Source organism: Drosophila biarmipes, chromosome X (genome assembly GCF_025231255.1).
Source record: "Drosophila biarmipes strain raj3 chromosome X, RU_DBia_V1.1, whole genome shotgun sequence".
NCBI classification, from domain to species: Eukaryota; Metazoa; Arthropoda; class Insecta; order Diptera; family Drosophilidae; genus Drosophila; species Drosophila biarmipes.
Window position 1 is genome coordinate 6,307,357 of NC_066611.1, and position 10,769 is coordinate 6,318,125.

At 46.5% G+C, this 10,769-nt stretch overlaps 2 protein-coding genes across 7 annotated transcripts in view; both read left to right on the forward strand.

Moving 5' to 3' along the window:
* Positions 1 to 6,676, forward strand: part of LOC108024610 (integrin alpha-PS2) — a 36,917-nt gene extending 30,241 nt beyond the window's left edge. For all 4 annotated transcript variants that reach the window (XM_050884881.1, XM_050884912.1, XM_050884898.1 and 1 more), the window contains 4 exons: positions 15 to 1,293; positions 1,353 to 1,596; positions 2,913 to 4,799; positions 5,179 to 6,676. In XM_050884881.1, coding sequence (XP_050740838.1) covers positions 15 to 1,293; positions 1,353 to 1,596; positions 2,913 to 4,799; positions 5,179 to 5,268 — 3,500 coding nt within the window. In that variant the 3' untranslated portion in view covers positions 5,269 to 6,676. The remainder of the gene's footprint in view (positions 1 to 14; positions 1,294 to 1,352; positions 1,597 to 2,912; positions 4,800 to 5,178) is intronic.
* Positions 6,677 to 7,500: 824 nt separating this feature from the next.
* On the forward strand, positions 7,501 to 10,769 carry LOC108024837 (cell cycle control protein 50A). 3 transcript variants are annotated; one of them, XR_001768185.3, is made up of 7 exons: positions 7,501 to 7,684; positions 7,920 to 8,188; positions 9,217 to 9,412; positions 9,466 to 9,801; positions 9,861 to 10,026; positions 10,121 to 10,211; positions 10,344 to 10,769. XR_001768185.3 is itself a non-coding variant. In XM_017094973.3 (6 exons), exons 1-6 carry the CDS (start codon positions 7,624 to 7,626, stop codon positions 10,387 to 10,389), a joined length of 1,074 nt encoding a protein of 357 aa, XP_016950462.1. In that variant the 5' UTR covers positions 7,502 to 7,623; the 3' UTR covers positions 10,390 to 10,769. The 3 variants fall into 3 exon arrangements, 2 of the variants coding, with proteins under 2 accessions (XP_016950462.1, XP_016950460.1); XM_017094973.3 differs by lacking the exon at positions 10,121 to 10,211 and having other exon boundaries at positions 7,502 to 7,684; XM_017094971.3 differs by lacking the exon at positions 10,121 to 10,211 and having other exon boundaries at positions 7,503 to 7,684; positions 10,341 to 10,769.

Consider the following 10,769-nt stretch of genomic DNA (forward strand, 5'->3'; position numbering starts at 1 on the left):
TACCACATCCCCAGGTATGGCCAGTTCCCACGATGTGACCAGGCCGGAGAACCAGGTGTTCTCCACCTCGGAAAGCGCCTCGAAGAATGACGACTCCTACTTGGGTTACTCCATGGTCACCGGCGATTTCGATGGGGATCGCAGCGAGGATGTGGCCATCGGCATGCCCCGAGGTGGTAATCTCGTGGGACGGATCGTCGTGAATCGCTGGAACATGGCGAATATCTTCAATATCACGGGTCGCCAGATTGGCGAATACTTTGGCTACTCCCTGGCCACCAGCGATGTGGATGGCGATGGCCTGGACGATCTGCTCATCGGCGCACCCATGTACACGGATCCCGACAATGTGGAGGGCAAGTACGATGTGGGCAGGGTGTACATCCTGCTGCAGGGAGGACCCAGCGAGGAGAAGCGCTGGACCACGGAGCACATTCGCGATGGTCTGCACAGCAAGGGAAGATTCGGCCTGGCCCTGACCACCCTGGGCGATGTGAATGGCGATGGCTACGGGGACTTTGCAGTGGGTGCTCCCTACGACGGACCCGAGGGCCGCGGCGTGGTCTACATCTTCCACGGGTCGCCACTGGGTCCGCTGGCCAAGCCATCGCAGATCATCAGATCGGAAGAGATTGTGGAGGGAGCTCCCTACCCGAAAACCTTTGGATTCGCCCTCTCCGGTGGCCTTGACATGGACGGCAATACCTATCCAGATCTGGCCGTCGGTGCCTACAGTTCCGGCCAGGTGTTCATCTTCAAATCCCGGCCAGTGGCCGCCGTCAATGCCGAGACCAGTTTTGCCAGCAACTCCAAGTTGATCAGCCTGGACGATCGGAGCTGCCAGCTGTTCAGGGACCACAAGAAGGTGCCTTGCATGCTCCTGACCACCTGCTGGAGCTACACCGGTCGCTATCTCCCCGAGCAACTGGACTTCGATGTGTCCTGGCTGCTGGACGCCAAGAAGCTGCCCAATCCGCGCATGTTCTTCCTGCGGGACGAGGGCAAGAATATCAGGAATCAAACCATCCGGCTAAACTATGGCCAGAGGTACTGCCTGAATGAGACCGTCTATCTGCTGGACAAGGTGCAGGATAAGTTGACCCCGCTGGAGGTCGAGGCCCGCTACAATCTGCGCAGCAGTCGTCCCTTGAATCCCATGGTCCGGCAAAGGCGCAGCCTTCTGGAACCCGTTATCGATCAGAACCGGGAGATCGTCCTCAGGGATGCCATCAACATTCAGAAGAACTGTGGCCCCGACAACATCTGCGAACCAGATCTCAAGCTCGAAGTCAAGTGGGTATTATTTTGATCTCCTCTAGAATTCCTCGTTAATTTTCTGATCTGATTTCCAGAACCGTGGACAAGTATCTCTTTGGATCACTCGAACCCTTGGTCATCGAAGTCCTCATCTCGAACACCAACGAGGATGCCTTCGAGGCCGCCTTCTACATGGTCACCCCGCCGGATCTTCAGTACAGGAAGGTGGAGCAGCTGGGCGAGAAGAAGGACACGCCCATCTCCTGCTCAGCCCCCACTCCGGAGAACAACCACACGCTCAAGTGCGACATTGGAAATCCCCTGGAGTCGAACAAAATTGTGAGTGAAGCTTTAGTGAAATAAAAATATGTTTAGACTTAAAAACCTCTAGGGCTTTGAAATCACTTATTGGTGTGCTTAAAAGTAGGCAGCAAAAGTGACAAAGCATACTTTTAGACACCTTTCTGAGTTTCCAGTTTTTTTTTTTTTTTTTTTTTTTTTTTAATTAACATCTTTATTTAATATAATCCAGGAACAGATCTAATTAAAGCCTTTAACCTAAATGTTTTCTTAAGTAAATAATCTCTTAATTATAAATTATAATTAGTTTTCAACTTGGTATATAGGAGTAGATCAAATTACGACTAGTTTCAAGTAAATAATATATTCATATTAGTCTCTTAGGAGCAGCCCAAAATGTCTTCTTTTGAGCCTGCGAATTGGGATAGCCCCCTGTAATCTCCGGGCTAGACGATTACGGTGGGCAGTTAGACGGTCGTTGTACCTGCTTGAGAAGAACGATATTTGGTCTTCAACAAGACTCAGGTTTAGGTCATTGTGAAGCGTTTGGCCGCTAACGAACCACTCACAGCCAGTGATTTGTCTTAATGTTTTGTTCTGGACGGTTTGGAAACGTTTTCGGTGGGACGCAGCCGCCACTCCCCAAATTTGGATTCCATATCTCCAAGTTGGTGCGATGATTTGTTGATAAATGTGCCGCTTGCATCTTAGAGATAGTTTGCTTTTCTTGTTTAGCATCCAGAATAATTGGTTCCGCTTTAGGTTGCACATTTTGACGACTCTGGCAATATGTTCTCGGAAGGTTAGGCGTTTGTCCAGTGTGAGGCCTAGGTATTTCGCCTTAGTCGCTTGCTCTATGTCCACATTATTAATGTGGACCACCGGAGTTGTTTTTCGGCGTAACGTAAAGCAAACGTTTACGCATTTGCTTTCGTTGATTTTGATATTGTTCGCCGTGGCCCATTTCTCGAATTCGTTGAGGTAGGTTTGCAGCGTTTGTGAAGACTCGGTCTCACTGTTCGAGGAGCTGAGAAAGCAGACGTCGTCAGCGAAGCTGGCCAGCAGCATTTTGCTGTTGTCGTAGGTTGAGTTTCCAGTAAAATTAAAATAATTTAAAAATAATTTATATACCAAAGACGCATTAGACAAAAAACATGAGAAAGTATACTATTAGACACCTTTTATAAAATTTAAATAAGGTGCCCAAAAGGGTGCAACAAATGATGAAAAATTTCCAAAGAACTAAAAAGCTTATTTTTAAACACCTTCAAAAGTATTTTAAGATCCCTTTCGCTTTCTGTGACACATTCCAATTTATAAAACCCATCTAATCCTTATTTTTCATTCCCTTTTAGGCAAATTTCAAGATAATTTTGGCGCCGGAGAAAAAATATGGCAGCTCCTCCAGTTACGACTTCTACTGGGAGGCCAACTCCACGAATCTGGAAAAGCCCGGCTCCGACTACGACAACAAGATCCGCCAGAGCGTGGGCATCTGGGTGGACACCGACCTGGACATCAAGGGCACCTCGCTGCCCGACTACCAGCTGTACAAGGCCGACGACTACAAGGTGCTGAGCAACGCCACCAAGGAGGACGATATCGGACCACAGGTGGTGCACATCTACGAGATCCGCAACAATCGCCCCTCGATCATCGAGGAGGCGGAGGTCAACATCCATCTGCCCTACGAGACCATCAATGGCGACGCCCTGATGTACCTGCTAAATCAGCCGGAGACCGGTGGCAAGATCCAATGCGAACAGGTGGCGGTCAACGAGTACAATCTGCAGCTGGACGAGAAGCTGGTAAGGAAATCGTATCTGCAGGCCCAGGGTGCCATTTCGAATTCGGTTCAGGTGTCTGGGCAATCTGTCAACTCATCGGGATGGGCCAGCGCCGAATCTGAAGCCGCTGGCGGTCATGTGGAGAAGGCCCAGGGCCAGGGATTCGTGCAGGGTGTCATTGTTGGCAACACCACGGATGCGGGCAACAGATTGACACCCAAACAGGTGCAGGAGCGTTTGGATGAGGATAAGCTGGAGTCGATTGGAGATGCCTCCATCATTCATCGAGATCGCGCCAGTCAGGCGGTGCAGGAGCCCAGGATGAATCAGAGCAGCTTCACCACCTTCTCCACCAGCAGCTCCTCTTCCGGATTGGGTGCTCCATCCGCTCAACTGCGTGGTCACAGCACCCAGGGCCACATCCAGATGGCCAGACCCGTGGAGCAGTCCAGTAGCTCCAGCAGCTCCAGCGGCTCCTCCAACTACCGCACTTGGCCAAGTCAGCAGCAGCAGCAACAGCAGCAGCAGCGCCAGCAGATCCTCTTGGCGGGTTCCGGCGGCTCTGGCGGACTGGGTTCCCCCGTTACCTTCAGTGATAAGTCCCAGTTTGGCGGTCGCAATGGCAACTTCCATGCCGGTGGCTTCGATCTGGGCACCCTCAACCGGGGCAATGTGGACAACGAGCTGTACAGGAGTCAGCAGCAGTACCAGAATCCCAGCCAGAGTCTGGGCCAAAGCCAGGGCCAGTTCGCCAGCGGCAGCCAGGGGCACTACCAGGGTCAGAACCAGGCCCAGTTCCAAGCGGGACACCCGCTGCAGACATCCTACCAGGGCCAGACCCAGTACAGCGGCAGTGGAGCACCCGGTGGCTATCAGACCCACCATGTGACCTTTTCCTCGGGCAGCAAGCCCTACTATGGCCGCGAGAACGAGGACTTCTACGACGAGGACAACCTGCAGCAGGCCACCCCGGGCCAGTGGAGCAGCAGCAGCAGCAGCAGTAGCTCCAGTTCGAGCAGCTCCGGTGGTCAACGTCGCCTGCGGAGATCCAATGAGGCGGCCGAGGAGGCCGAAGAGGGCCAGCGCCAGCAGATCGATCTGAACTCGCCGTGCAAGTCGGCCAAGTGCAAGACCATCCGGTGTGTGGTCACCAACCTGGGCACCGAGGACGGCGACGCCGCCTTCGTGGCCATCCGGGCGCGCATGGTGGCCAAGACCATGGAGAAGCTGGCCTCGAATGTGCCACTCAATGTGTCCACCTTGGCGGTGGCCAATGTCGTGCTGCTGCCCTTCATCGGAGCCCCGAAGGATCCGATCGTCAAGACGCACGAGATCTTCTACAAGGCGGAGCCGGAGCCCCTGCAGCAGCCCGAATTGGTGCCCCTGTGGGTCGTCGTCCTGGCCGCCTGCGCGGGAGCACTCATCTTCCTGCTGCTCGTCTGGCTGCTCTACAAGGTGGGTTATAGACGCTTGCTTATTAAATTGATATTCATAGTTAAATTTACTTGTAAAAGTTGAACATTGAATAATATTAGAGTGATAATGAAACAATTTTTCCTGTTTATCAACTGATATTAACTTAGAAAGATACTAAACCTCATCAAATTGTCAGTTCTTATAAATTATATTAAAATCTATATTTCTGAATTACTTTCCTCAAAGAAAAATTTTTAAAAGCGAAAAAAACCATTAATATATTTTTTTTATTTTAAAGACTGAGTTTGATTTTAATTTCTAAACCCTATTTTTTTTTTAATTATTACATTTCTGAAAATTCAAAAAAAATAATACACACTTTTCTAATTAAAAATCTCCCATTTTTTAACCACTACAGTGCGGCTTCTTCAACCGCAACCGACCCACGGATCACTCGCAGGAGCGGCAGCCTCTTCGGAACGGATACCACGGCGACGAGCATCTGTAGACGACCCACGAAGTCCTCGAGTTTAACACGAAAACGCAGCGAAAACATCCAGAGAATTAACAAAACCGCGAAATACTTCTAACATCGCACTAAACCAAATTCAAACGTACTAAAACAACGAAACGGCTCTAAGACGTACTAAAATCGAGCGCTTAGTTGAGGCGATGTCGACGGGAGGTGCCAGTGGATGATAATTCCCTAAAAATATATCACTTTCAAGTGATATTCCTGCTGCTTGAGAGCTACAAATCTGGAGAACAAGAGGGACAACATTGTTAAAACAAAACAACAATACATTTAAACTTGCCTAGTCACGTCACGAAGAACTTTCTAACGCGTAAAGGTTTTTTAACTTTAACAAACATATTCGGGGATGCTACGGAAATCGCTAAGCGTTACTAAATAACTACTATAAAAACCCCACCCGAATTCAGCGCCTGGCGATTTCGGTGGCAACCCCAAAACCTATATTTTTTTTTTTGCAATTTTTTAGACTTTTGTGTTTTTGTTTTATTGCAAAAATGTCGAGGAAAGTTGAACAAGTGCTATATTAATCTGTACTAAAGAAGGGAGCGAATGAGCGGAGTCGAAAGGAACCTAGGCTAAGTGAGTGAATGAGCCGAATGTATGGAAATATATTGACTGAATGCAGACGATGAGCGAATGTGAGTGATAGCCAGTATGGAAATATCAAAGTTATAAGTTCAGAATCGAGACGCGAAACGGAGAGAAAGTGAAGCAAATGCTGCCCCATACTGCCACACCCCCATTTTGGGCAGCAGCCGAGGCATGGAAATAAATACAGAGAAAATCCACACTTATTAGGTGCTACTCAAATTTTTTTTTAAATCTATTATAAAGTCTCCGCGGAATATCTGGCGTTTTCCTACAGCGAAACCCCATTTATTTTATGTTGTGGACAATTGTTTGCCAAACTCAAAGTTTGCCGGTTGGAGGAAAAGTTACAACGCCAAAATGTGTTGAAAAATGCAAAAGAAATTATTAAAAACATAATAATCTATGTAATTCTTGAATGTAAACTCTGTGTAAATACTAAAAATTAAAAAAAAGAAGCAACGTTAAGAGGAGAAAAGTTAAATTGTTATATTTAAATTAATAATGCATTTATTTCCTAATTACAGTGGGAGAAGCGCTCACCGACTTCTTGCAGTGTACTCTTGAAATAAAACCCCTGTCTGTACCACGTAATCCCCCTACTAAAAATTAGTCTCCCCCGCAGTTCACATTTAGTTTAGTTCAATTATACGCTACTGATTAATTTATTAACTGTACTTATTAAATATTGATTGCAGCCTATATATTTTTTTTTTTGCTAATTTCTGTATTACATTTAATGATTTACCATAAAATTACAAATAAAAATGACGATCGAGTTGTAAAAATAAAACCGCTGTGGCTTGTGTTTTAAAGCTTTGGATGGAGGACCTGGAAAAATGTTTGTTTTTCTGTTTCCACTTGAATTGCTATATTTTTGCTATAAATTTAAATCAGACACCTTAAAATGGTTGTTCCTGAAATATTTCTTTTAGGTAAGAAAAGAACAAATAATTCAAAATCTTCTTATCTGGCAGCTCTGTTTCCGGTTCTTAACATTGCTAGATTTCACCGAAGTTCGCAACCAACCAACTGGTTCCCAAAAGTATTTCCTTTTTAATAGTGCTTAAAACCTTTCTAAATTAAAAATATAAATTTTAGCAACAAAAAAGGATAAAGAACTCGACTTCCTATAATTTAAGAATATTCCGGATACTTTTATATTTTTAGGCTCTAACTACGAGTTGCTTTTGTCCGATTCGTTCTTACAATAAAATGTCCATTGAGCACCATTATAAGTTGCATATATTTTTGTTATTAACTTCCAACATGTACCATGACTTTTACAAAAAAATTAACTTTTTAAGGAAAATGTTGTAAAATAAATAAATGAATGAAACTGTGGCTTTGTAACGGTCGTTTGAAAATGATCTGGCAACACCAAATATAATCGATAATTTAAAAAGCTATCGAGCGATTACCCATCTCAATTAAATTATAAAAAAAATTAAAAAATTAAAAATATTAAAATTTACTTACATAAGTGCGCTATTTGCCAATTAGATTATAGTTGTAAGCTTTTAATAGCCGTTTTTGTAAGTAAATAAAATATTGATAAGAACTGCGAATATTCCACCGATACCACCTATCGATGTGTATCGATGACTCATGTGGTGCCATCGCTGATCCGAAAATTTATTGTATTTACTTTATTCAATTGGACGTACCTGCAGCGAGTGGACGAGCAAGAGAGCTTTCCAAGGAGCCAGCCGATCCCAGAGAGAAACCAGAGCAGCCGCCATGTCCACGCAGCCAGCGGAGAACGAGGAGAGCGCGGCGGCCAAGTCCAAGCGACCTTCAGGTGAAAACCCAGTTTGACTCGAGTACACTCCCCCGCCCACTCCCTCGCCAGCGCGCACTCGCGCGCACGCACACTGGCGAGCGTAACAAGTGATAAGGGGAGTGACTAATGTCCAATGAGGGGCCAATCGATTGCGGGGCCCATCCTGGGGGCCCTGCACAGGCCATGAGGTCACGCCTGCCCGCCCTAGCACTGACACTCTCCGCCTGCTCCCACCACCCACTGCCGTCCACAGATTCGGCCTTCAAGCAGCAGCGCCTGCCCGCCTGGCAGCCCGTCCTCACCGCCCGCACCGTCCTGCCCACCTTCTTCGTGATCGGGGTGCTCTTCATACCCATCGGCGTCGTCCTGCTGCACCTGAGCAACACCGCCAACGAGCTGATCATCGACTACACCAAGTGCCGGCCGACGGGCGGGAACGCCACCTGCGCGGAGTACCTGGAGGCCAACGCCGGCGGCAAGTGCACCTGCCAGGTGCCCTTCGTCCTCCCCAAGGACTTCAATGTGAGTTGGGGGTAGCCGGAAGTAGTTTGAGCAGCTAACCCAGCAGTTTGTCCAATAGTATCATCATGGCTTTCATCATAGCAAAGGGATTCTTCATTCCTTGAATATCCTAAGTTAGATCACTTCCATGCAGCATATTCCATAAAACTAATAATATAATCATGGCTTCATGGCTATCACTTACTTAAAAGCGATTTTACAGTCCAAGTATATAACCTATCCTAACTGAAATATCCTGATCTTTTAGACCAGTTTTTCATACGCTATAATCCAGAAAAGGTAGCCTTGTACTTCTTTAAATAATATCTTTATAGCTTCTATTATTAAAAGGGATTTTGAGCCCAGATATGTCACCTATTTATTACTCAACTATCCTGATCAGCTAGACTTTTTTCCATACACCATAGTTAGTTTTACAATCTATAAAGTTTTTAACAACCTGTTCTTACCTTTTACAACATCAAATTTGTAAAATTTGTATAATATGCAATACATACAGAGCGATATGTGCCCAATTTCTAATTTTTAATGTTTGATAACAATCTTTTGTATACTTTATTTTGAAGTTTTTTATGTGCTACAAAAATTATGCATACAAATTCTTATCTAAAAGACTTTCCTACAAAGTTTCACATTGCAACAAATTTGCGTTTTTTAGGCAACACCCTTTAAAATGGGTTTCAATACCATTATTTGTGTTTACTATAATAAATCAGAAACAGCTTTTGATCATAATAATAATAATAAAAATAATAAAAGGTAAAATAAATGGTTTATCAAACTCAAACTCAGTAAGCAATTTGTCCTCTAGATTTTAATTTTAGGCCAATTTTAAGTTTAATTGAATTAATCTTGTAAATATAAAAAATAAATATTTTTTTTTAATATTATTTTGATTTGATTATAACCTATTTCATTGTTAAACTGTAATAATTTTATAAATCGTAAGCTAATCCTACTAAGTTTTACTGCCACAAACAACATACGCAGTAGCATTAATAATTCCACTATTCTCCTGACTTCCGCAGGGCGTGGTGTACATGTACTACGGGCTCACCAACTACTACCAGAACCATCGGCGCTATGTGAAGTCACGGGACGACGAGCAGCTGCTGGGTCACCTGTCGCAAACGCCCAGCTCGGACTGCGACCCCTTCTCCTACGATCCGGAGTCGCGGAAGCCCATTGCGCCCTGCGGCGCCATCGCCAACTCACTGTTCAATGGTACGGCAACTCGCCAACTCGCTTGAACCCCCACTAACCCTGATCCCTTCCAGACACGCTCACCCTGCTGCAGGCGGGCAACGAGATCAAGCTGCTGAAGACGGGCATCGCCTGGCCGTCGGACAAGCGGGTGAAGTTCCGCAACCCGGAGGGCAACCTCAACGTCTCCCTCGAGGACTTTGCCAAGCCAATCTTCTGGCAGAAGAGCTTGGCCGAGCTGGACCCGGAGAATCCGGAGAACAACGGCTTCCAGAACGAGGATCTGATCGTGTGGATGCGCACCGCCGCTCTGCCCAGCTTCCGGAAGCTCTATCGTCGTCTTGACCAGACGAACACCCAATATGCGAATGGCCTGAAGGCCGGAAACTACACGCTGAACATCACCTACCGTGAGTTGGGATGACATTGTGGTTAGTGCCTTCCATCATTCCTGTCTCTGACCTTGCAGAGTATCCGGTGGTCTCGTTCGACGGCACCAAGCGCATGATCCTGTCCACCACCTCGGTGCTCGGCGGCAAGAATCCCTTCCTGGGCATCGCGTACATTGTGGTCGGCGCCATTTGCATCACCCTGGGCCTGGCCCTGCTCTTCATCCACATGCGATGCAACCGCAGGTGAGCTCCGCTCGCCGAGAGCCCATTGGCCCAACCCCATTTCACCCTCATTACCATCGATACCTTCCCGCCTTATCCACTTCCGCCTCCACAGCATAGTAGTGCACTAGGTGCGCTAAGTGCCGGGAATACCTCATAGCCCATTGAAGCAGCATTCCCTCCCATGGCCAATTTAGCTTTGCTCGGTGCGCGATAAGTATTTCACATTTAAAGTAGCGATTGATGGTAGTGGTAGCCGTAGTCCTTATCGGGGGATGTGATTGACTGTCTTAAGGGCCCTCGAACTAATCAACGTTTTATTTCTGTTCCCCCAGCAGCAACATGGAGATGATCAATGTGAACCCGCACACGCAGTACTCCTAGGCCGGGCCGGGCTGCTTCACTTAGCTCTAGTAGATCCATCTGTTTAAGCCTTATCAGCATAAAATAGTTTCTATCGACCAACTGGCTCTGTGTTATCGACTGCTCTGCTCTTTGTGTTACCTAGCTGTGTGCATTTGGCCGGGCGAGCGCAGGCCTCGGCCCCATGCCTCTGGTTGATTCTATTTGCTTGTGACTTGTGATTGTTTTTTGTATAACTTATTCTGCACATCCGACACCGAGTGGGGCGCCCTGCGTAGAGCCACACGAAATTCCACCATCGCTTTACAAACCGCAAAGAAGTATAGTACTTTGTGCCTGACCTAATCTGTATTGCCTTTTACTACGTTTATACGTGCAAATAAACACTGTTAATGGCAGAA

Excerpts from the sequence above, each read along its gene's own strand:
- LOC108024837 (XM_017094971.3), top strand. The coding sequence starts at position 7,624 with ATGTCCACGCAGCCAGCGGAGAACGAGGAGAGCGCGGCGGCCAAGTCC. Across the intron at positions 8,189-9,216 it reads TCCTCCCCAAGGACTTCAAT|GGCGTGGTGTACATGTACTA; the intron begins GTGAGTTGGGGG and ends TGACTTCCGCAG. Across the intron at positions 9,413-9,465 it reads CGCCAACTCACTGTTCAATG|ACACGCTCACCCTGCTGCAG; the intron begins GTACGGCAACTC and ends GATCCCTTCCAG.